Below are 25,399 nucleotides of genomic sequence, written 5' to 3'. Positions count from 1 at the left end.
TGCTCAGATGAGGAATTTCACCCTCAGAAAAATTTGTCTGCTATATGGCAGCTGTGGTCCTGGCCACCTAGGTGTGGGAGCAAGCATTTTCAGCTGTCAGATATGCAAAATCTCCATAATTCACGAGAACAGGCAACCGCACAATGTTAGGAAGGGCCAACGTGGGTAAATGAGTCAACTGAGTGTGATGGATGTGGATGTTTAAGACCAGGTCTAGGGTCTGTGACGAAGCACTGTCACACGAAGTTCAGCTGAGGGGTCGGATTGCACGATGTGTTACCTAGTTGCACTCAAGGAAGAGAAGAAACGAAGGGGAACCGAAATACAAAACAAAACATCCGCCATTTGAGAAAGGAAGATCAGCAGCCGAAAATGCTGGAAATTTTTGGCCGGGGAGCAAAGAAAGACATGATCGATTTGAAGAAGTCGGCAAGGTGATAACTACTGAAATGTGACGCAAACATTTCAGAGTGGGTGAAAACTGCGGTTGGAACTTGCAAATCTGAGAAAAACGTCAATGAACAGTCCAAACTATTCCGAAGACGCTATACTACTGACAGCATCGTAAGCACTTTTCCTAGAAGGTTTTCGTAGGTTTTCACTTGTTTTACACACACAGAGGCAACTACCTCTCAGAACAGACTACTCTGATTGGCCTATTCAGATGGTATCGTCACAGGGGGACAAGCTTACCTTGAGAACGGAGTATTCTTGGCGCAAAACCTCAACGGAAGGAAGTGATGGATCCCGAACCTGAAACAGAGAGGGTAGGTGAATACCGTGAGAGCTAGTAGTCTGCGTAGGACGATGTAGAGCCATTTTAAAAAACATCAAGTTCAGCGAGACCGGGAGTAATTGAGATTTCGAGGAGGCACAAAAGAAATGGCCCGAATATCTCAAAATACTTAGTCTAAGTTTTTGTAGACCATGTTCTAAAATACAGGTCGCAAGTCGTGCATAGCGACGGAGAACATCTTACCATCCGATAACTAAAACCCTGAATTACAAATACCATTCACTAACCGGTGATACCGGAAGGAGATGAATAACCCGAAATGTCCTCGTGCCAGTAGGAGGAGGCTTAAATGCCGAAAACCAGAGATCAATGATGTTGAGTGCAACAGTTGTTTGCATATCTCACCGGTGGGAATGTGAAATCCAAGTGGATTTCGAATGAATATACCGCTATTTAATCGCAGACCCTACACCGCAACTCAAGTGGAGCGACACTGAAGAAACAGAAGCATTTTTCGGATCGGTCGATTTGCTTACACAAACGGATGGCTTTTCTGTAAAGTGCCACACATAACGGAAACAAGTTGGTTGTCGGTAGTCTGACTAACAGTTTTTGACATTCCAGGTAGGTCACTTGCTCCGTAAAAATGTAGACTGCTCTGGAGGTCTTATGCCAGAGCTTACGTATTGCGGTTAAGCTTTTCAACCAAGTGCATTGGTTGTACATCCTAATCGTCTCCTTTCCCATGCTTGGTGATCCTGGCATTATCCCCACCCACGTACAACGATCAGTCGCACAACGATCACACATAACTCCATGCCACATCAACCGTCGGGTGGTGCTATCGGCCGAGCGCCCTAACTACCGCATGCAGCAAGGCAGGTAAGCAGAAGCAGGTCACCACTGATGCCCCCTTCTTCCTATTTAACCTATTTGTTCTTCTAGCACACCCCATCCCGTTACTATCCAGATCGTCTAACTGACTGGTGAAGACGTAGGCAGCTCGGATACCTGTAGAAGGCTAGCCTCAGGTCTTCCTTTTCTTTTGACTATACAGCTTTATTGAAATAAGTTGATATGTTTGTATGGTAGTGAATCAGCAGCATTCTCCACTGGTGTTACTGCCATTGACGACGATGATTGAAACATCGGGGTCCTAGTTGTTTTGATCAAATGGCGCTTGTAACAACGAAGGTTAATTCGAATTTAGACGACATCAACTGCACCATGTGGGTGCGTTGAAATAAAGTTTATGAATAGGCGAGAAAGCGAGGAGCAATGGACTACGCCCCAAAATTAGGCAGCAACTGAAACGTAACCAAAAAGCAAGACGAATACGAACTTCATGGCGTGAAATGAAGATAGCGAAGGATTCAGTTGGCTTTTGCAGAGGCAACACTGCATCTTCGAATGTTACGCAAACTGTTATACAGTGGAGCCAACTAAGGATTACTTGGTAGAACTCCTGAGAAGACTGCAATTAGTTTAGCCAGCACCCGTAACTAAGTCGAGAGTAGAGGTATCCTAGATGACACTAAATGAATATCGGTCATGTTAGATTTGGCGAAGAAGCGACTGGAAAAAGGCCGGCGGATACAGAACACCATAATCTAATGAAATTACGTGATACCAGGGAAAATCACCCCTCCGGCAAGTAAAGGGGAATATCATAATCAACGTACAAACAAAGAAATTTAAACTCATTTCATTCACTACAACTGTTGAAAGCCAGTTACTTAGATTGTGAAGCTTCCGAAGTGTTTGAAACGCCTTATAATCAACGTTCTGTGCACCTATGTCACAACTACGACAGATAGCTAAACAAATCACTGGTTCAGTTAAGAGCGGACCGCTTTACACAAGGCTCGTGTTCTTGTTAATAAATTGCTTGAACTAGACAGGTTCGGTCGTTTAAGCATCACTCAGTTAGAGTGAGGATATAACAGAATAGAATGGTAAAGACTCTAGTTAAATGCTGTTTGTGACCTGCGCTCATTGTTCATTTGGTGCATTCGGTGAAACGAGCAAGGATGTGAGAAACAACAGGTGAGCAACTGATAGACAACATTGTCTGGGTCCAACAGTGTTAATGCGAATGGTCTAAGCAGCACACGCACACATACAGACACTTTCAGCCTACAATACTGTCCGGAACAAATTTTTGCTTGTGCTTATTTCAGATGCGTAAAAAACGGATTGCAGATCCCCTTGATCGCTGCTACAAATAGCTAAACCCAAATTATTACGGTGGTGGGGAGAGGGAATCGCACTAATATATAGGTTAAATCCGTTTTCAACCTTGCAAGTCATAATATATACTAAGTAGTCGGGTTAATTGAGCACAAAATCGTTGGCCACAGTGAGCGATAAATACATACTCACTTTTGTCACTGAAGGCTGAAGGCGTCGCTGAAGACTTTCGTGAACTAGCCAAAGGGTATAGGAACATTTGGCCGAAACGGACAGCTCGATCGACAATTTCGTGGGCCTTTCAGGTCCGTGGGAAGTGACATACCTCCATGAGAACACGACACACTGTTCCGTTGGAACGAAGTATGAAATCAGCTGTTCATTTAAATGAATTGCGGACTCCACTTCTTTATCGCTTAAGCCGTTTGAGTCATATTTTGACAGCGACACAAGCGAAGCATGCGGACATGATTTGCATATATCTGATCAAACAAGATTGTGAACAGAAGCTGATTAGTCGTATGTTATTACTAAAAAGCAGTTCTCTTAAACATTGTTCATAAGCTGAAAGTGCACTCCTAAGCAGCCAGTGGGTATTCATGATCAACTGTGGTCAACAAAGACTACTTGATGAATTTACATCTGCATAACAAAGTGCGCAAAAAGTTTCAGTCGACTGTACAACAGATACAGGGGATCACGGTGACGGAAATGTACGGTCCCGACTTCGTACTCCTATACATTCCAGAAGGCGGTTAGATATGGCGGACGAACAAAACACACGTGACCTCTTTAATTTTCTACAGAGACAAACATAGATCAACGCGAAAAGCAGTAAGCCACAGCTTGCACGACAGGTCAGTTACTCCACCTCCACGTACGATTTTACCAGCTTATCGGTTCAAAGACAACTAAGATAATGTCAAATTGTCAAAGAAACTACGTCCATATATGAGTCAGTGCAGTAAAGTAGTTCGAAGTGGATTGCGTAGTGGGAGAGAGCGAAGGAAGTGGGTGAAACCCAAGTATGGCTCGAACGATTAAGACAAAGATCCTGTTCAGCAACCCTTCTTCCTAAGACCGGGAAGATACCGCTCGAATGTAAAAAGACTAAGTTTAATCTAATAAAATCCTGGTAAGAAAGCGGTAGAATCTACACTAAGCTCCAGTATGTGACAACGAAAAATCCACGAGTGCGGCCCACAGGCTATAGCTGATGTGGGCGGTATCATGAAGACCGGGTGGAGTTTGGGCCTAAAAATAAGCACCTGGCCGAATAGACTGCATCGAGGGACATGGAAGTGTTCTGGCAGCGAGAGTTATCCCGGAGGTAAGATTAAGATAGCAGAAGTTGTAAAGTACGTGCACACCCTTTTTAACGAAAGGTTCACACGGAAAAAAGAACACAGGTTTCTTTGCGAAACGGAGAACAAAAACTCTCGACTATCAGTACGAGTTACCAGCCAGTAGCAATGGTTTCTGTTTGTACAAATACTAGGCACTGTCACTATTACTATTAATACAAGGCGTAGCAAGTGTTACTTGGTTCACCTGATTTCATAATGCCTTCACTAAGCTAAAGGATTACGATGCGCGGCCTAGGTGAAAAAACAACAAAGATCGACGTGTGTGTGCTCAGCTGTTGTGGTTTTTCACCGGATGGCAAAAGGTACGTCAGCAAGCACACATGACTTTTGACGGAACACTTTTATCCTAAGTGCAAGTGGGTCAGAAAAGGTCTGACCTTGATCTCCTATTGTAAGGAGGATCCGCATTGCAAAAGTGTTCCGAAACACCACAAAGGTTGACTTCATACGAAGGCTGCTCGCTTAGGAAAATAAGACAGAACAGAGAATCTGAGTCGACGGTCACTGAAAGGATTGAAGAAGTAATGAGATAAAGACGAACGCATATGTGAGTTTTATGCTTGCCACCTTGTGTGATAAAACAATGTAAGCTGAGGCCACGTTACCGAAGATTATTATCACACATGCATTGTTTGTTACACAGTGTTGGCGGAGGTTGGGAAAAAAATTCACCAGTTGACTTTCGACGAATTAAGATTGATTTGCAACTGGCTGTTACACATAGATTAAATACAAGTAGCCAAGATAGTCCGCCGTGTAATGAATTACAAACTTTAGGGAAGATAATAGTAGTAGACCTGAGCGCCCAGGCCACGGGAGCAGTTAAACTTTCGTATTGCCTGAAAGCTGAACGACTAAGCAATCTATGTCACGCGGTCTGGAAGGTGCTATATTGCTCTTTTAACTGTGATGCCCTTCCAGTGCTTCTTATGCCAGCCGAAGGGAGCAGAGGGACTGAAACATCGTCAGGTCACTCAAGCCTAGAAAGGAACAGTCGAGACGTTGGAGTTGGATTCGAACCACGGACCTGATGGTAAGTTCCCGCCTTCAAAAATTAGCTTTCTCGATTTTACTGTAAGAACATTAACAAAAAAACTCAGGTGCATTGAACTGCAAGCAACTAGCTCAAATGGAACTATTGCTTATTCCAGTTCTGTGGTGTAGGTGACAATCCTGCAGAGAATAGCGTAGTTCCGGTTGGAATGAAGACGTCAGCATTCGCACCATTCGTTTGTTTGTGTAGGTGGATGTGGCGATAGTTTGGACATACTGCGAACAACAATAAACGAGAAGGTTCAGGCTGCATGACGGGCCTCAAAGGGTTGAAACCGATGTGATGTATTGTTACGTAATGATGAGACGTGGACAATGGCCCGAATAAGTTTTCACTTTTTAGAGAGTCACTACCTTACTTAGTTGTTCAATAAGCAGAAGCGTCCACCACTACAAACCACGACACACTGGACTGTCGCCTGCTCAGTTCACAAACAACTCACAGAAAAGAAGGGTAGTTTCTTTGCCATGGTAAGAACAGGAAAACTCAGGGGAAAGATTGATTGGTTGCGTACGAGTTGCGAAATTACACGGTTTTCAACAGTACCATCGAAATGTCGTTCTTCCTCGACTTCATTCAGGTGTAAAAGTTGTCATGAACTATGGGTGATACATTCTCTCTTCGATCGAAGATATCGCAGGCAAACGAGTTCAGCATAAACTCTGCCACCGTCTTCTATTCATAACGAGCGTGAGGCCCTAGACTACCACTGCATCCGATCATCCTTCCTGCTGCTTTTTTATAACAAATTTTTTCTCAATACAGTGTTACGATAGCGAAGTTCAGTGTTCGTAATAAGAGGAAATTCGGTGCAGACTACACGCATGATAAGTTTGGGTTCCATTTTGCAAAGCAGTTTATGCTGAAAGGATACTTTACGTTTACCACCAACCAGTAGCTGAATGGTGGAATTCCAACTTAATCCGAAAGCTTGGGGACTCGGATCACCTCAGGGATTCATGGTACTCACAATTTGTGATCCCCAACAATATATAATGATCCTTTGTCCCAGAAGGTGACGTCCAGAGCCGAACCTCTACAGGAATCTATGTCATCTGACGAAAAGTGGAATTAGTCTAAAAGTACGCGTCCTAGGTAAATCTAAAGTTCGCGTTTACCGGTAAGGGTTGGTCATTAGCTATATGGTTTAATTGTTGAGCAACGATTGTGCAAACTCCCTGAGTTCGTTCCGTTAGACCACGATAACTGACACAAGAGGTGTAAGGGCACGATACCGAGGTGAAATGCAGTAAAACAGAGGGGTGAACTGACAAACGTACCGGAAAACAACGACTTGAGAGGATGTAATGAGTCGACTGAGTACGCTAACGTTAACGAAGATGGACTCGGATATTCGGACTCCTGACCAAGCTTCTGTCTAACTCGAGGTATCTGATCGAGTGGGTATAGCCATAAAATCCGGTCTAGATGAAAGTCACCAATGCTGGTACGCAAGGGTGGTGCATTTATTACACACGAGTTTTCGACAGGTCGCTTCATTTGTCCACATAAATCAGCGGTGAACAACGAAGTAGGTAAACTGGGAGGTAACAGTTCTAGGGACACATCCAGTCGAAGGGCGTCAAATAGTTTGGGACTCTTCGACGATTTGATACAGGTATGCCAGTTTGAAGGAAGTATCATTTGTCTCCTGAATACATGGGATTTCGAGGTGCTGAAGCGGAAAATCGGGGAAAATGTTTTGAAGAGTGCAGGTGGATGGATGATGAAAGGCACGTATACGATGTCACAGCGAACGCAAGAGGGGAGACCTCATGGCGGCTGTTTGAAGGCCACCGGAGGCGTCACACCATACGATAACACGAACAGATTACCAGACAGTGAAATTGAAAACAGGACTAGTGATTCCTCATCAGAACGAGGATTCGAGAAAACTAGTGGCAGCAACACTTTGCATGTGCGAAACAGAGGCCGTCAACAAACACGAAACCGAAATAAGTCCACTGAAAAAATTCCGAGAACGCGAGTGGCTCCAAAAGCATTGTTATAAAGAACGAAGTATTCTCACATTAACAGATGGCCCTTGAAAACCCGCAATCGTACCAATATTCTTCCAGCTATCAATGTTTGCCGCGCTGAAATGGCAGCAAACAACTTCACCTGATTTTAACATTCAGCTGGTTCTTGATCTCTCTCACGGAATGGACGTTGACAAAATGATCAAGTTCTCCTCAGCTACTGATCCTTTCAAATAGCACAATACGCATACAGCTGGATATTGCAGTGCGAACATCTTCGCACTTTGAAAAAATAACCCAATCAAATATGAAGAATCAATTAACGGGGCATTGCTACGACCCGAGAGACTCACTCGACTCTGGTCCACTGGTGGCAACTTGAGAACCAGGGCTCCGAATAGGTGAAAATAGGTAGGCCTGTGCTGTCTTGTTTGAGATGGTTTTCCATGGCGGAGAAAGTCAACGGAGTCAACCTCATCACCAAAAATAATTCACGTTCAAATGATGAGGTTCGAGATTCGGGATGCAACAGCAATGAGGCCAATTCCTCTGCCGAAAGGGATTGCAGTGGGGTCGCGGGTGTCAGGGAATTATTCATCTGCGCTGGTGGAGCCTAAAGGAAGCATAAGAAGAACACCTGTCAACTTTTAGAGCAGTGATTCGTTTTATCCACAATGCACTGCTATGCATAGTACGACTGCTCTGCCCTAGAATGAGCATCTAAAGTAGTCCCTCCAAGGAGGGAGGTTTCTATTAAAACGCACCTTGGAGGGGCAACTAAAGAAGGGACAATGTGACATCGATCTTTGTCAACATTTGAGTCCCAGGCATCGGCCAGCCTCATCATCTACGCACGCAAGTTATCAGTCAAAATTGCAGTACCTGTTTTGAGCCTGCTGAATGACGCTCCAAGTGATCCTGAGCGGGTTCAACAGGTTGAAATAGTCCCAACAAACAACGAAAACCCGACGAGCTGACGAGCGATGTCATGCATAATTACAGATATGCCCGGTGTCCCAGCTGGTAAACCTACACCGTAACTGTTCCGACCAAAGCAAATGTCCCTAGCTCAGACGCAAGCCTTCACCAGTCAACGCATAGCTATAATTTTATCTTGTAATGCGGGTATATAGATACGGCAAACACGGCGGCAAGTGTTCCTATTCGGTGTATCTTTCGTTCGCTGGTTTGTATAAAAAGGGGTTCCCGGGAAAGAAATTACAACGACTTTGCCCTAAAACATAACTTAGAGGAACTACTTAATTCATAAATGCATGTTCAAGACTGTAAGAAAAGTTTGGATGGGGAAACATGAAATACCTCTAAGGACACAATGGCAGACAGCTCGAAAGGAGAATCCTCAATGGAGCTAACGGGAGCGTTGGTGACCAACGATGTTTGCATTTTCACACTGACCAAACGCCTTAAGGGTGCTTCTGGACCAGTAGATAGTTTGGGGGATAGATCATCCACGTCAAGAAAACCCAAGAGTTGTAAAAGTGCCCGATACGCTCTGAGACGGCAGTGAACGTTGATAAGCGTGTTGACAGTGCTGTTTAGTGAGCCCAAGTACCCGTTGCCTTGAGGTTCTGCAGTCTCGTTTCCACAAAGTAAATCAACCAACCGAATCTTCTCACCGGTAGATAACCTTCCACCCAAATGACCGTCTACAGAAAAGGGATAAAAGGTAGGTTATTTAAAACGATAAGAAACACAACGAACTTGAAACAGTAACACTGCGCTGATACGTGACCTGAAATCGAGTGCCTTGAAGCCAACGAAGATAGTTGCATTCACGTTTAGCGAAGAAATGCATGTTCAGTGTGGAAAACGAATAAGCGAAAACATTTCAATTCCTCAAAGGATGTATAAAAAGTGACATGAACAGAAAACGTATCAGTAAAAGTATGGGACAGCGCTATACGATTCAAGTAAGATAAAGGATACTTGAAAAACCGAAAAGTGAGACGCTATTATCATCACCAGCTGTAAAAACCGTGTACTGTACTGCCTCAGTTTCGTTCACCGATGATTCAGGGAGGTGAAGTAGATAGCTGCGCATTGGAAACGGTAGCTGGTTTATTGACACACAGATACAGGGTTGTCAGTGGACTTTTCATTTGGGGAGACTGGTAGGGGGGCTAGGCACTGGGTGCAATAACTTGGATGCACGAGCACCATTGAGGGCGCGCCTCTGTGAAGCCACGGTAAGGGTGTGAGGAGAAAAGCTCTTTGTCGCGGAGTCATCTATTAGTAAACACCAACAAAGCAGTTACAGACTATTGGACAGGAAAGTAAACGTATCATATGCATATGTTTTTTTTAAAAACTGAACATTCTCACGCGTCTTCTTGAACTTTCACGGATATCTATTGACTAGCAAACAACTGCAAACGAACACTGCGAAGCAGTTCCACAAGTTCCGTAATAAACTTCACCTTTCACTACACATGGGACGGAGCTTCGAGAAAACCATAGACTCACAGGCCTCAGCAGTAGCATCTGCTGTTACAATGGTAGCAAAACGAGGTAGCGAGTTGCTTGGCACTTCATGAGGATTCAGAACCTAGTGCACATATATACGTTATAAAGACTAACAGTTGAGAAGTTTGATAGACTTAAGAGAAACAAATATGTTCTGGAGGATATTTGTCACGATATAAAGGGTGTGATTTTCATGCTACAGAACGTACCCGACATTCGCACGAATCCACGAAGGTCGAAATACCGCCACTTGGGTACAAGTTGTAACTGATCTGTCGCGCTTATTGCTGGAATCATATGGGTGGGAACACGAGGGAAGTTGCCTGGCTGGCAGATAAGTCGCCATTCATCACCTGTCTGAGAAGCACCTCCTCGGCAGCAACTGATGTGTAGTGATAATACGTGGCCGCTTGTTGTTACGAGATGAAGCCAAGAGCCATGTGTTTGGATATCACAGACAGGACTTGGAGCAACTGGGGTGCGAAAATCAGTTACTCGTAATTCACTACAATCAGGATGAAAGAGAAGACAACGCCGCTAAAAAGATCAGCGGTAAGCAGATGTCCCCTGGCGGGAATAGTTTACGACTATCATGAGTAAATTTGGGTGACGAACGCACGACTATCATATATGACTCTACCACAAGTGGGTGGCACCAATTAAAATAGGGTACACGGCCGTTTCACCGTTGTGCGTTAGGTTCTGGTGGCGAAATATCACAAAATCGAAATAGATAGGTTATGATAGCGTCTAGGTTAACCAAGGAAATTGATGTCAGGAGCTAAAACCTGTACATCGTAGAATATAGGAGACACGGCCGAACATGAGAGTAAGAGTTTGCTCAGAGCTTTCACTGCTGTGAATACCAAACAAACCAGTAATAAGGCGAGGAAATTTGGCGGACTAGGTGCTGCATGTAAATTTTTGCGGGCGCGTAAGCTGCGGAACAAAGTACCACTTCGGATCCAGGCCCATTTGGCGACCCATTGTTTTGACGCGATAGTATCCTGAAACAGCCTCAGTCCGGGTCCAAGTACAACTGTATGAAGGCATGAATTAACAAGATGTTGAATTTTCATATGACTTCCGTCTGTTGCAAACAGCAAACCGCTACGCATGCAGGCAAAAAGCATGCAAATAGTGTGTTACAGAGGATGAGTAGTGACATAACTTCCAACGTAAGCCTACAGATGGAAACAGTAGTTTCTGTGCACATCACGTTATTACCAGTATTGCTTCACAGAAAGCCGAAAAACCTCTGGTTTACATAACGCAATGGTCCAGTGAAAGCGTGGATAGCGCCATTCATGAGACCCGTTTCAGAGTTTTCAGCTTCGACGAGAAGGTCCAAGTTTTTGGTTTTACTAATTAATATATGGCAACACTAATGCAGTAGATGCATCATGATTTTTTCGGAATATACGGGAGTTTAGGTGGGGAGGGGTAAATTTGCCGCGGAAAGGAAAAAATCTACCTAAAAGCCTGGAACAACCTGTTCCAGTAAATCTTTTTCGTTAACTGATCTATGGAGAAGATGATTCTAGGGTCTTCACTGAACCCGTTTTCGGAGAATAGTTTTTGGAGTGAAGGTGCCGTCCAGTGCCGAGATGGCCTACTGGTTAAGGTGTGCATTTACTGAACAGGTCTGTGGTTCAAACCTGAAATTGACATCTGGACTGCTTTTGTCCAGGCTTGAAAGACCTAAGCGTATCTCAACCTTTGTGCTTCCCTCGAGTGCAATGACAGCTGTGCATCGAAAGGATGTTCTCCCCAGACTCGAGCAACGCTCCGAAGACACCGATGGTCAAACGCTGAAAGACTTTTGACGTCCTCAGCGCGCAACGGCCAGGTTTCTGATCCGTACAGTAGTATGGAGCGCACCGCAGCATTGTAAACTCGACGCTTGATGGATAAATTGATACCATGTTTACACCACAGGTGACGCAGTTTCACAAAAGCCGCCCTGGCCTTTCCAATCCGCATGGAAATACCATCTTTCGCGAGACCACCAGGTTTGATACAGCTGCTCAGGTAAACAAATGTCTACTACCTCAATCGGTTCAGCCGCAAGCATGAGGCTAGGGTCTATGTCCACCCTGTCTTACAGTAGCACTTTACACTTTGCAGGTGTGAAGCGCATTCCAAACCGTGAGGCAGAGTTACCTAGCTTTTTTAATATTGTTTGAATTACCACGAGGTCAGATCAAAGAAGAGCAATGTCGTCTGCGTACTCGATGTCCGCGAGCGGAGGCCCAGGTAACACTTCGACCCCACAGGCATCAGAGGCTGATAGTGAGTCTTCCATGATCGTATCAATGACGAAGTTGAAGAGGAAAGTTGAAAGAGGACAGCCCTGTCGGACACCACTTGACGTAGAGAGAGGGCCTCCCGTAGACCTTTACACGGCCACGGGGGTTGGCGTACAGCGCCTTAAGGAGGGTCAAGAATTTATGGCGGACACCCTTGTTCCGCAGACACTGCTATAGTGCCTGACGGTCCACAGAGTCAAGGACAGCTTTCAGATCAAGAGACATAATCATTGTTGGTTGCTAGAAGCAGTGCTGTTGTTCCGGAATTTGTCAGAGGGTGAAGATATGCATCCTCTTGCAGAATGGAACCCAGCTCGGTTTCCACGGATTTATCTCTATCTGTGTTCAGTCAACCTTCGAAGGATAAGACCAGAGAGGACCTAAGATGCAACAGCTAATAGGCTGACGCCACGATGGTTTTCACACAGCGCCTGCGTACCCTTTTTGCAGATAGGAATAACTGTCGACATGACCCATTCTGAAGGCATCTTCTCGTCAATCCATATAGCACCAATAAGTTTTGACAGAGGGATAACCAGGGGGTCTCCGCCTTCTTTGAAAAAAGCTGGATACAGACGGCTCAGTCCAGGTGCCTTCTCACGTTTTATTACGGATATTTCGTACTTTATTTCTTTTTCCGACGGGCGATCAATGTGTTCATTCCATTCGCCTGGATGAGCTATCTCTACAGGCTGTGTTGCAGGAGGTCAGCTGAACTGTTCTTCGAAGTGTTCGACCCATCTTTCCAGTGGACGATTTTGCGAGTGAATAGCTGAGCCATCGTTTTCACTTATCGTTTCGCTGTCCGTCGCTTTCCCAGGGCCAGTCGATCGTATCAGTTGATATAGGGCACGGCTGTTTCCCAAAGCAAAGGCCTTCTCCATCTCCCGAGCTTTCGATGTCCACCATAGCTCTCGGTCTTTCTTTAAACTGTTCAATATTTGGCGTTTGAGGGATTTGTGTGCGCTGTCGTACTCGTTGCCTGCTGGTATGGATTTCCTGGCATCAATCATGGATAGCAATCTTGTGGTCGAATCGGAGAAGATGGGTAGGCAGCACTGAACGCCACTAACATAGCTCCTTTCACAGTTTGCCGGGCTTCATCCACATGCTCACTGCCACCACAGTAGTGGTTTACTGCGGAGAGTTGCTGGGCCGGTACTGTTGAGCTGTCATCGTTCTTCAAAGATAGTGGATTGGCATACTTCTTGCTAATTTGTGATGGCCTGAAGGTAAGCGAACTGTCGGGCGTGCACGCACCATGGTGTGATCGGAATCAAGTGGTGTGCCCCAGGAGGAACGACAGTCTTGAATTATGGCTCTCAACCGATGGCTGACGGCCACGTGGTTCAACTGGTTCCACGGTTGATTTGCAGTTGGCGGCCGCTGGGTTACACGATGCGAACGTTTATGTTGGAAGTTCGTACTTACATAAAACAGTTCATGGTCAGCACACAACTGAAGGAGTAGATCTCCGTTGTCTGTGCGGCGAGCACCGTCTGCGAATCGACCGCCCAAATGTGATTCCAGGAAGCTGAGACGGCCTAATTGAGCATGCATATCGCCTGTAAGGATCACAGTGTCAGTGCTTTTTGCTTTACGAATGAGCCCGGATAGCTCTCCATAGAAAGTAACCTCCTCAGCATCAGAACTGCAGTCCGTTGGGGAGCCGACACTACAAACAGGCAACGCTTTTTATGAAGAGTCAGTGAGCTTGATAGGACTAAGTAACCGGACGACGCAAAGACGACTGTTCGCTGGTACTCACTCTAGCTAAGCGCATTCAGCACTGGGGCTGAGCGCGACTCCCACGCTATATATTTCACGAGTCGTCGCTTCTGGGTCACCGAACACACGGAGGGAGAAACATGACATGGTTGAGTTCATTCTTGGCGTTCTGATATGCTTAACCACGTTCGGGTCGTGTATGCGTGTTCCGGAGACACAGCATACATCAATTTTAGGGGAGTACAAGGTTTCAGCAAGCGTTGCCTGCTTGCCAATTTGACACAAAGTACGGACCTTGGAAGTCTCTATGTAGAAAGGACCTCATGGATTTAGAAGGGTATTATTTTGTTTATTGTTAATAGGCAATGAGCAGTATAAGGCCCATCGGTCAGATAACTGAGTCGAATGGCTTGCTTGTGGTGGGAGGGGGGTTGGGAGGGACATCGGTGGACACCAAACTGAGCGGGCAAATGATACTTCCCGGTTGTCCAGGCTGAGGAAGAAGGTTTGATTGAGGTGCTCCACTTTGAGTTTTTGACTCAAAAGTCTGCCTCATAAGGTAGCGGGAGGATGTAGGGTTTTGTTCAGATACGCTGCCCCTAGCCTCTGGCTCAAAAGTCTGAGCCACGAAGCGGCGGACAGTAGGGTTATTTTTGGGGACCCTGCCCGGAGCCGATGACTCAACCGTCTAACGTACTCGGCTGCAGGGGGTCGGCCTAACCCGAGGGCGCAGGCAATAAGGTATTGCTGTCTGATTCCTGATGCGACTGCGCACAACAGGTGCCTTCTGAGCAGCACCGGGCTCTTTGGTTTTAAAAGTACTTCCACCGTATTGGATTATGCGCCGGTGGTCACCCAACCGTTGGGCGATCGGAGTGCGCGGTTTTGGGGGCCAAACTTTTCCAACCCGTCCTTCATCGGGGAAGGCAGCACCGCTGCTTCCATGAATCAGGACATGCTGGTCGCCTGTGGGAAACACCTTACTGCCTTAACACTCCTGACGAAGAAGACAGGACCTCACCCCCAGACTGTCTTGTAGTACAATTACTCGTGATATGGGGTCTCGCTGCTCTTGGTCTGACTGCTCTCCTTTGACATTCCTGATAAGGTTGCACCTTATGTAAAGAAGTTCTAGCCAGTGTATCCCGCGGGACCATTACAGCACTCAAGTTCGACCTCTACGTCAAGGTGGCAGCTTTAAGTCGGGAGCTTTGGTTATCAACATCACACGAAAACTATATCACCTTCACAAGAGCCTCTGGATGTAGTGAAAGCAACAAATGTATTACCCTACATTTGTCTTGGTGCTTACTCGTAGATGTTCTCACAAACACGTCCATATGTTGGTTGAGGACCTTTAGATATACATTGTAGCGAGAGGCTCCAAGTAAGACGTAAGCCGGTGAACACTTTATTCTAAGTTCTAAAGTGAAGTCGAGGGTTCGCATATGGATTCGACCCTTCATGTGAGATCAGTGTATACTGAAAAGTTAATAATACTATATAATACTATATAATCATTTCATCATTATAGATGACAAGCAAAGCATAACTCATTCACTTCACAGGAGATTCGATCCGATATCTCACGTCATGTAGTCTGATGATCACTGAGTTTTACATGGAAAGCCGGCAGCAGATGTCGCATATCTTGTGGGAGCCCGTTAAAACAACAGATGATAACAGATTGTGATAAACAGCAACATCCATGTTCACGTTGAGGCCTCACTGCCGTGCAATTACGAAAAACAGAAGAAAAAGAAAACCGACGTAGAAGAGAGTAGGGACCAAAGAAAGGACCCTGTCTAATACAACGATTTTGAGATATATACACTATCAAGTACTCCTCGGACACTCTGGTAAGAAAGTCATATAGGCTAGGCGCACCCTGCAGCGTCTTCAGCCAAATCCACAAAGGCGAACGTGTCCAATAATAAGCACAAAAAGAGTTTGCTCCTGACAAGAATACGCTGATCAGAAACTGCAAAATGGTTGAAAGTCCCACCTAGACATTTGTTTTGTATGTTTGTCCTCGGAACAGAGCCATATCGCTGCGCCACACCCAGATCCACTCAAAGCGACCACAAGATCGTTCGGAGCTGGAGAAGGCAAGGTTGATGAAGTTCTCGTCATGATTGGGCTCTCGATGACAGACCATAAAGACATGGGTTCACAACACGGTGGTGAAAACAGAAGGGCATAGCGGATTTCCGCATCGCGCACGAAGTAGTAAACTGCACCATTCGAGAAGGAAATTAGCCAAACCACCGGGATCGAATCGCTGCCAGCTTGGAGATGTAATCTGAAGAGGTTTTGCCATCGACTTGAAAGAGGAAACACCGGCAAAGATACCTTGTTCTGGTCCACATGAAAATTGGTTTTACAAACGAGGGCACAGGGTTGTACAGGAGGCCAACTGGGATAAAGTTTCGCTGAGGAACCTGAAAACAACGAGCACCATGGGGAGACAAACTGAAGGGGTTGGCCAACGCTGAAAAAAAGAATAGCGAAAAATGAATGAACCAGAGCAATACAAGCTCCCGTGAAGCGCGATTATTAGGACAGCACATAAACCTCGCGACCACATTCATGGCGAAAATATCTAACAAAGGTAGGAACATCACTTTGATATGTGAAACAAATTCGAGAACAAGGGTCGCGAATTGAGGAGGACAGGGATTCGTCAAACACGTTCAAAACTCCTAGTACCTTTGCTGGAATCACAATACAAGGTAAGTTCAAGGGGCAGTCCACAGCAAATCTGTAAAGTCCATGAAGTAACGTCAACTCGGTATTTGACTACGAAGTCAATGTCTGCTAACGGTTAGATCTCAGTTCAGTTCATTTCCGTGTAAATCACATATTATCTTGTCCAGAGCAGTGTCAAACATCAATCGGTCAAGATTATTTAGCCTTCAGTTTATCGATGCAGATTTGATCATGGTGGGCTGTAACATGAGAGCGTTCAGGACTGTGGACTGTCTGTAGGAATATCGAGTAAAAAGAGCGCATGTAGCCAGGTTCCAGTGGCACCTAGAGTGGCCTTTGTGAACAGTGCAAGTATGTGATAGCCCTTGTCTTCACAACTTTAGGCGAATGGCAGAAACAGAAAATAAAAGACCGGTAACATGTCTAGACTCAAATCAGAAAGGTATATTCAAGTAGTCAATCAGTCAGTAAGTAAGTAGGTACGTACGTACGTATGTAGGTAAGTAGGTAAGTAAGCAGGTAAGAGTTGGCACAAGAGTCAGTGGTTTCGTGAGTTGGTGCTGAAACACCGAAACCGAGTGTATTCAGCTCCCGGAGCTTCATAGAAGACATCCAGCAACAAGGAAAGGGGCCTAGGTTGTTTGGCATTATAGTACAGTTTAATGCCACTATCATGGGCAATTAAGCTGAATGAATACTAGACGAGCCTTTCAATTTGCCAGCGCTAGAGCGATTGCACTATTAGACGTCTATGTGTTAGTTCTACGTATTGACGTGGTTAACCACTTTAAACTAAGGAGCTAAAAAGTGTATCCTAGCTGCAGGACTGAATAAGTTATCCGACATCTCGCATTCAACGATAGCGAAGCATCAGGGCCACCATTGATGTTGCTTATGACGACTATCCCAGTGAAAGCTAAAGCCGTGCAATGGCCAGGAAGTCTTCTTTGCGTCCTTGTTTGTCAGTCATTCATAATGGGAAGCACCACCAGTAAGCTTCTCAAAATATTACTCGAGTTGGATAGATTAACAGTTCAGCGTGTGAGAGCACCCTGGAACATATCACATATATACAGCTTGGGGTGGGAATCCCTAGGCCAACACAAGAGCTCAAAAATTATTCACATAATAACAAGGTCTGACATTTCTCACAATACAATGCCACTTATTGAGTTGAGCTCGAGAGCTCATTGATTAAGGCGCCAACTTACTGGCCCAAATTGCGTGGTTCGGAAGCAATCCTGCAATCTCAACTGTTCCTGGATAGGCTTCGGCAACCTGGCAGTACCGCAACTCTCGTGCTTCCTTCGGGTAGCGGGTCAGCTAGGTACCGAAAGGGTATTACATCCGAGTGGTTATTATTAGTTTATTGATTAGTACAAGGTTGCGGAGGACTTTTTCAACTGAGTCTCGCGTCAACATCAAATTAATTTGCAAATTAATGTAACACGCCCATGGCGTATGACACTTCTCTTGTGATATTCGGGTGAGTGTACTCCCTCACATCTGAGACTCTAATTTGCAATGAACCGAGTGGAAGGATCTGATGACTACTGCGCAGGACCATAGGGTTGTGTGAATCGGATAGAGATGACAGGTGCGACAAAAGGGAAATTTGATGGCCTGAAAATAACAGGTCATCTTCGAACCAAATCGCGCGATGGAAGAAGTAACAACATTCAGACCTGTGTTCGTAAAGAAGGATTTACCTAATATAGCTTAGAAACCACTAAATCCCAGTTGTGTATGCAGTATAATACAGTATACAGTATTAATTGGGAATGACCCAAACAAACCTTGACAAAAGTTGTTAAAGGAATACAAAGGCAAATGGGCCAACCATTACAGAATATCCATAATTGTCACTCCGTAAGAGGCAACATTCGACCTTTTCGTGAAGCGGGACAGCGCATTTATGATCATGGAGAAACAAACTTGACATAATTAGTTCAGCTATGAGCCGAAAACAGCCATTCATGTGCTCAGGAAGGCAAAGGCGAGGCAAAGGGAAGAGGCTTGGCTCAACAGCATCGGCTAACACTCACGTCGCATTATGGTAATTCATGGAAATTTCGTACACCAGTGCATTCGATAGATCTTCGTGTCTCCAGATTTTAATTTTGATTTCTTCATCAAAGGCACGGAAACGACGGAAAAAATAATTTTCCGAAGTGTCTTCTTTCACTGGGTGGTCTGAAACCAAAAGAAACAAAGCCTGTTCAAGTAGAAAAGCTGGGGGGTTGGTGAAGTCCCCTTAGGAAGAGTATAAAACATCTCACACTTTATAGCGTTTACATCCATTAGAAAGATACCACTGTTGAACCGAGAGTTGATCATGAATCAGAAACAACATTCACCTACAGTGAGTTACAGAAACCCATTTGGTTTAGCCTAAATACACATAATCCTCAGTAAGTGGCGCCTCCAGCAAGATTTGTTTTTGCGTCCTAATAAGGAATGTGGGTATATTTAAATATTACGTAGTCGCTCCTTATCCATCCTATTAAACCGGTTTGACTTTCGTGCCAACGGGTGCCAGAACGTATGCAACGTGAGAGTTGTGACACACTAAGTAGTTTCCCAGCATGGTTCACGCTGTCCCATGGACTAACCATGTATTTCTAGCAAGGTCAGTACCTAAGTATCCAATACCCTGGTGGTTAGTTTTAACAGATTTATCACAACTACCTACTCAGAACGCAGCTGGATCTCTTCTGCGGAACGAAATTTGCTCTCAAATGGCACTTACAATCCAGGGAGAGGCACTGGAAGTTGTGGAGCGTTTTACGTATCTTGTAAGTCGTATTAGTTCTGACTGTAGTGTGACAGACGAGTTGAATGCACAAACCCGCAACGCTCGGGTCGCATTTGCTAATTTGGGACACCTATGGTGTCAAAGTTGTGTATTCCTGAATCTCTGGGAGCGTGTGTATCAAGCTACAGTGCAGGCTGTTTTGTCGTATGGCTGTGAGACTTGGCCTATTCGAGCAGCGGACCTGAGACGTCTTCAGATGTTCGACAATCGTTGTCTCAAAACCGTAGCTCGTGTGGGTTGGTATCGGCGTATCCATAACAAGACAATTAGGAAACGAGGTTTCGGTTGTGCAACGGGTACGTCCATCGAAGTGCGTCCAGCATCAGAAGCTGCGTTGGTTGGGACATGTGTTGCTTATGCTTAACCACCGCTTACCGGAGAGTGCCGTTTTCCATGACCGATTCAGAGTGGCGGAAGCAGAGAGGTGGCCAAACCTTGATCTGGCAGAGGAGTATGAAGGAATTCACAAAAAGTTTGGGTGCCGTCGGTGCTATTCGCCTTCCAGGATGGGGACAGCGTGATCCTCGCTGCGCACGGCTGAAGATGCTGCAAGATATGGCTGTTAACCGATGTCAGTGGCGATCTTGTTGTCGGTTTCTATACAGATTGCCTGAGTGAGTTTTTGGAAGTGTAGGCACCTCAGAATGATTGTAGTAAGCGTACACTAAATTTATTCTCCGTCCAGTTTTATTATTTTCTTCACAACAAGGCTTTCAAATAAATCACAATTATACAGCAGCGAAGCATCGGTGTCGAACACTGATTCCATGCTGTCGGTGAGGATGGTGAGCGTATTTCGTTAACTTCGTGCAATTTAGGTTCAAGCAGAAGATAAGGTTGACGGAAACTCAGGAAGTGCGCCTACCTGATGAACCCTAAGGGCGAAACCTGTCGTGCGCTGTCGAAGAATTTTCGGCAACCTTATGAGTAGTACATTACGTCTATACATGCATCACGGCATACCGAATATCGTAGCAAGTGAGACATGAGGCGGCCTGGTGACGCACATTCAGTTGCTTGAAAACACCATTAATGACAGATACAGCTGGATTCCATGTAGGTCTCCCGCAAAACCAAGTTTGTTTGCAAATGAATGTATTTCGCTAACTATCACTCAGCTTCCATTTATCTAATTTTATTCAGTATTCCGAGCTCAGTCTTTCGAAAGTTGATAAGTTGAAAAGTTGATAATCAGTGTTTATTCGCTTTTTTACGCTTTTCCAGACGAAGCCGCGTTCAGTCATTCTTTGGCTCATTGTTACTAAAGCACTGCCACCGACTATACACTGTCCGTGACGATACGTGAAGCCAACCGTACCAGAAGTCTCGAATGGGACAGTTTGAACGCCACAACGTTCAAATCATCCACGCTCTTATAAATATGTTTCTCATCCTTGTTAAGCTTTAACCATCCCCCTTCTGTGTGCTTGCCGATATTGTTTCCTGTTGAAGTTAGTCTTTTCTGTCTCAGTCTATTTTTTCAACGCTACAACCCATCTATCCAATTCCAGCTGTTTCAATATAGTTTCCACCAGCATTATTAACAGAACTATTTGTCTGTTCCTGATTCCCCAGAACACACACCACAATATTCTAGGTTTAGACAATCTTACAACACCCAGCCATTAAGCTGCACGTTGACAACCTTCCATGACGTTTGTTTCCACGTGCGTATTCTACTACTATTCTACTAGTCTACTCCGTAATCTACCACCTGTGAAGGAGAACTGCAGAGTCCAAACTGCGCAAACAAAAGTCGAAAAAAAAATCGTCCAGTTATAGAAGTCCTTCGGTGCCTAACTGTCATGCCACCGGAGGAAAACACGAGGGCTGGGATACCGTCAGGTTGCCCAAGCCTAGACAGGGGAAGTCAAAAGGCAGAGATCGGATTGGAACACGGGTCTTCCGGTCAGCGAATTCACGCTATAACCACTGAGCCACCTCGCCATAGCGCAAACAAAATAATGAACGAAAAATAACGTTTTTTCTCGGGATTTTCACACCTACCCATTTCAACTGCAGCCTGGTTAGAACGATCCATATCCGCAAACAAATCATCCATTGAGGTATCCATTAGTGTGCATATGACAAACGAAATGTTGGTTCGACACCAGGATGGACAAGATACAGAGAGAATAATAGAACCTGTAGAAAACGGAAGAAGTTGAACTGTCAGAGGTTAAGGATCACGGTTCAGTGGCATAGCTAGGTTCCAAGGCTGTAACAATGACATATTTAGAAAAGAATTACGTCCACTGCGTGTCGTTGGCTATAAGCGTTCAGCTGTAGCACCCTTCCGGTGCCTAGCTGCCATGCCACCCGAAGGAAGCACGGGGGCTGAGATACTGCCAGGTTGCCCAAGACTAGACAGGGGAAGTCGAGTGGCGGAGGTCGGATTCGAACCACGAACCTTCCGGTCAGTAAAATCTGGCTAAGTACCATGAAAAAGTTGGTCGGCTGTAGCACCCTTTTGTTGCTTAATTGCCACGCCACCCGAAGGATGCACGACGGCTGGGATAGTGTCACGTTTCCCAAACCTAGACAGGAGTCGGGAGGCAGAGGTGAGTTCGAACCACGGGCCTTCCTGTCAGTAAATTTGCGCTCTAACCACTGAGCCATCTAGCTCCCGGAGGTGGGTAGAGACGCCCCAAGCAGTGCGCCATCGATAAAGTTAGAGACAGGGCAGCTTCGCTTTACGCCACTAAACCTGGTGAACCGAGTGAAATCTTGCTGCATATACGCGCGATTTTGAGCTATATTTTGCTCATTCCCTTAAAGCTCCCGGAGGTGGGTAGAGACGCCCCAAGCAGTGCGCCATCGATAAAGTTAGAGACAGGGCAGCTTCGCTTTACGCCACTAAACCTGGTGAACCGAGTGAAATCTTGCTGCATATACGCGCGATTTTGAGCTATATTTTGCTCATTCCCTTAACCCACACATTTTCGGTGAACGAGGCTGCTGCATTTGCAACCACTGTACTTCAGCACATGGTTCGTAGCTGAGAAAGTGACTGCCCGAACCAACTGTTCCAGGCTATCCTGGCGGTATAACTTCCTCCACACTTCTGATTACTCTGGATTTGCAGATCAATTTTATATCCGTTGATCGTGCAGTTAGCTGCCATTTACTATGCTTTTGATTTAAACGACGCACTGTTTCATGAGCGCTTCTCCCACACTTTGCGAACGAAAGTATGGTTTCGACGCATTCGTTCTAACTTAAATGAGTGACCTTGCGGGGCACCTGTCGATTCCGTGACAAAAGAGCTGTAGATGCCGTTTGATGGCCGTTCCAAGTTAGCTGGCGACAGTCACACCGTAAAACCTGACCAAGTTCTGCCCACTACTAAACATATCGCACGAACGAAATACGCGTACATACGCACAAGATGCACGAGGTGGTTAGTATCTGGCCAAAATTGACAGGTTTCCCAGCATGCCGACATGTTCATGGATGTGAGCGCACACCGATTTGATCCTGAACAATGAAAATATTCGTTTTGAAAAAAACCAAGTGCCATTCTCCTGTTTTCATGATTATCGTCTGCACATTGTAGTAAATATCCTAATATGCTTACTGAATCTCTATACATACATTCCAACTCACCTAAGCTTGTTCTCAGACAAGGGTTGTTTATTATTGGTAAATCAGGCTGTCTTCTAACTCACTCTCGGATGCATTTTAAACGTCACAATTAACAATGGCTCTGCAGCTACGCCAACCCAAACTCCGCAGATCCAGCCAAACGCTGGAATCATTGGTTTCGTACCTTCGACACCTATTCGAAAAGTGACGAATCCTCAAGACTTGAGAAACTCGAAACCCTCATCCACTTTTTGGATCCGCTGGTATACGATCACATTGCTGATTAACCGACTACGAATCTGTGTGCGCCGACGTGACATCAGTCTGACTGCAAACGGTAGAGATTACAATGCCACGGTCCTGTCTTACTTTTTAGATCAGAAAAGGGGGTTGCGAGTAGAAGACGTTGGCTGGGATACTGCCGGGGTGCCTAGATCCAGGAAAGAAGACGATTAGGGCCCTCAGTAACACCTTTGGGACGAAAACCTAACCATAAGGCAGCGGCAGTTGGTATAAGACCGTCAGAGCAGCCTATATTTTCAGGGAAATGTCACCATACATGTTAAAATCTCCAACATGGAAGGCCAGAATACTCTACACAGACCTCTATCCGTCGACTAAATAAGAGGCTCCGTAAGTGTCCCACTCACTTCCCACCATAGCTCAGTGGATTACAGAGGTGCGCAAACCATTACAGAGTGGTGTGGTCCAGTTTCTTCGTGAAGGTTACAAACAGGAGAATGGTGAATGGGGCTGTCGGGAGCGAGGCGGGATGCGCCAGTTGGGCGGTTTCATGCACGAGAACGTGCGAAATACCAGTCCTTCCAAAAGTACTCAGCACAGGCAACGGATTTGAATGTATTTCGATTGCTTCTTAATGACTGCTTACTGCAAGTCATTGGATATTTTTGGAAACGGACCGATAAACAACGGTGGAAGACTACTGCCGTTTTAGTGATTAATGTAGATTACACCCATTGCGCAATTGAAATGCAATTTCAATCTAGGGACATCCTAAGCTGTACTTTTGTAGTTTCACCAGTTCACTAGGCTTGAGCAGCTCTTCTGAGTGTAGTATGGTTAGATCAATCATTGTAGGAATGACTAGCTTGTTGGAAATTGTATCCACCGTCAATTGAGTTGTAGTTTGAAAGTGAAAAAAGGACGTAGCACCGCTCTTATTGTTCTCAGTGCGGGGCAGTATGCTTGCCAGCGCCAGGATTCGCATAAATAAATGTCCAATAAAGCTCTAAACTGGGTTCTAGAAGGAGCGTGCACAACTGTCGGAAGAAGGTCATTCCACGCAGCTACTACCCGAAATGAGAAAAATTTTGCCTATTGGATGTGTGCGCTCTGAGCTTGAAAATCTTCTTACTATGTCCCCGCCGTGTGTTTGCTGGGTCAACGGTGAAAAACCTGTTTGCCATGCTTTGTTCCAACAGGGCATAAGTAAGAACTAGGTCCCCTCGGAGCCGACGGTACTCCAGGGGAAAGAGATCAAGCATCGCGAGACGCGTTTCGTAGTCCACGGATTTGAGGCCGGCAACCATTCTCGTAGCGGCCCGCTGGACACGCTCAATGAGTGTGACGTCTTTCGTGCGTCCTGAGTAGACAACTTGGTTGGCGTACTCCAGGAGCGGTCTGACCTATGCCCCATAGAGTATTTGGAAGTCCGTGCGAGTAATACGGGAGAAGGTGCGTCGGATCATCCGTAAAGTGGCGAATGCCTTTTGGGCCGATTTCTCATGGTGCAGTGAGAAGGACAAGTTTGAGGAGGACCCAGATGGCCAAATCCTTTTTGGCATTTTCCTCATGATGTTTTCTGGTCCCTGGTCACCATGCATAACAAAGGTATTCGCTGAATCCCCTCCAGACGACATATGGACGCACTTTTTGTCATTCAGAGGAAGGTGCCTGTCCAACGACCACTGCTTGGCAGCGTCTACATCCATTTGGAGGACACTGGCATTGGAACTCCAGGATTTCAAGTCGTCCGCAAAAAGTAGACACGGACTCGCAAGAACGTCTGGGGGGTCGAATGCATGCCCCGATTGGTCAGAATACCAGCCAATCTGGATCGAACATCTTTAGGTCGACGCTACTTGCCCCCTCACGGAGATTTCAGCACGACCTTGTAAAACAGTCTGAGATTAACCTATAAATAAATTTGTAATAATATTCCTTTCTCTCCATAAAGGGCTGTCTGAAGCTACCGTGCCTTTTGATATACCATAGTGGGAGGAGCGGGAAGCCAAGGGAATGATAGAGTAGCACGACCGTTCAACAAGTCACAACATCATCATCATCATCATCATCACCATAAAGGGCTGAAGCTACCGTGCCTTTTGATATACCATAGTGGGAGGAGCGGGAAGCCAAGGGAATGATAGAGTAGCACGACCGTTCATTCAATCACAACATCATCATCATCATCATCATCATC

The 25,399-nt window shown here is 45.5% G+C and overlaps 1 protein-coding gene across 1 annotated transcript in view; it reads right to left on the bottom strand.

The window, feature by feature from the left end:
- T265_07528 (hypothetical protein) overlaps nucleotides 1-25,399 on the bottom strand; it is a gene marked incomplete at both ends in the record, with an annotated part of 35,590 nt that overhangs the window by 1,421 nt on the left and 8,770 nt on the right. The window contains 11 exons of the mRNA XM_009173073.1: nucleotides 694-753; nucleotides 3,119-3,408; nucleotides 6,628-7,022; nucleotides 7,680-7,939; nucleotides 8,647-8,993; nucleotides 10,020-10,347; nucleotides 13,380-13,505; nucleotides 13,551-13,794; nucleotides 15,853-16,338; nucleotides 18,602-18,749; nucleotides 21,379-21,516. Coding sequence (XP_009171337.1) covers nucleotides 694-753; nucleotides 3,119-3,408; nucleotides 6,628-7,022; nucleotides 7,680-7,939; nucleotides 8,647-8,993; nucleotides 10,020-10,347; nucleotides 13,380-13,505; nucleotides 13,551-13,794; nucleotides 15,853-16,338; nucleotides 18,602-18,749; nucleotides 21,379-21,516 — 2,822 coding nt within the window. The remainder of the gene's footprint in view (nucleotides 1-693; nucleotides 754-3,118; nucleotides 3,409-6,627; nucleotides 7,023-7,679; nucleotides 7,940-8,646; nucleotides 8,994-10,019; nucleotides 10,348-13,379; nucleotides 13,506-13,550; nucleotides 13,795-15,852; nucleotides 16,339-18,601; nucleotides 18,750-21,378; nucleotides 21,517-25,399) is intronic.

The sequence above is a fragment of the Opisthorchis viverrini genome (assembly GCF_000715545.1).
Source record: "Opisthorchis viverrini unplaced genomic scaffold opera_v5_172, whole genome shotgun sequence".
Classification (NCBI taxonomy): Eukaryota; Metazoa; Platyhelminthes; class Trematoda; order Opisthorchiida; family Opisthorchiidae; genus Opisthorchis; species Opisthorchis viverrini.
Note: the sequence above shows the minus strand (reverse complement) of the source record. Positions and strands in the feature narration are given on the sequence as shown.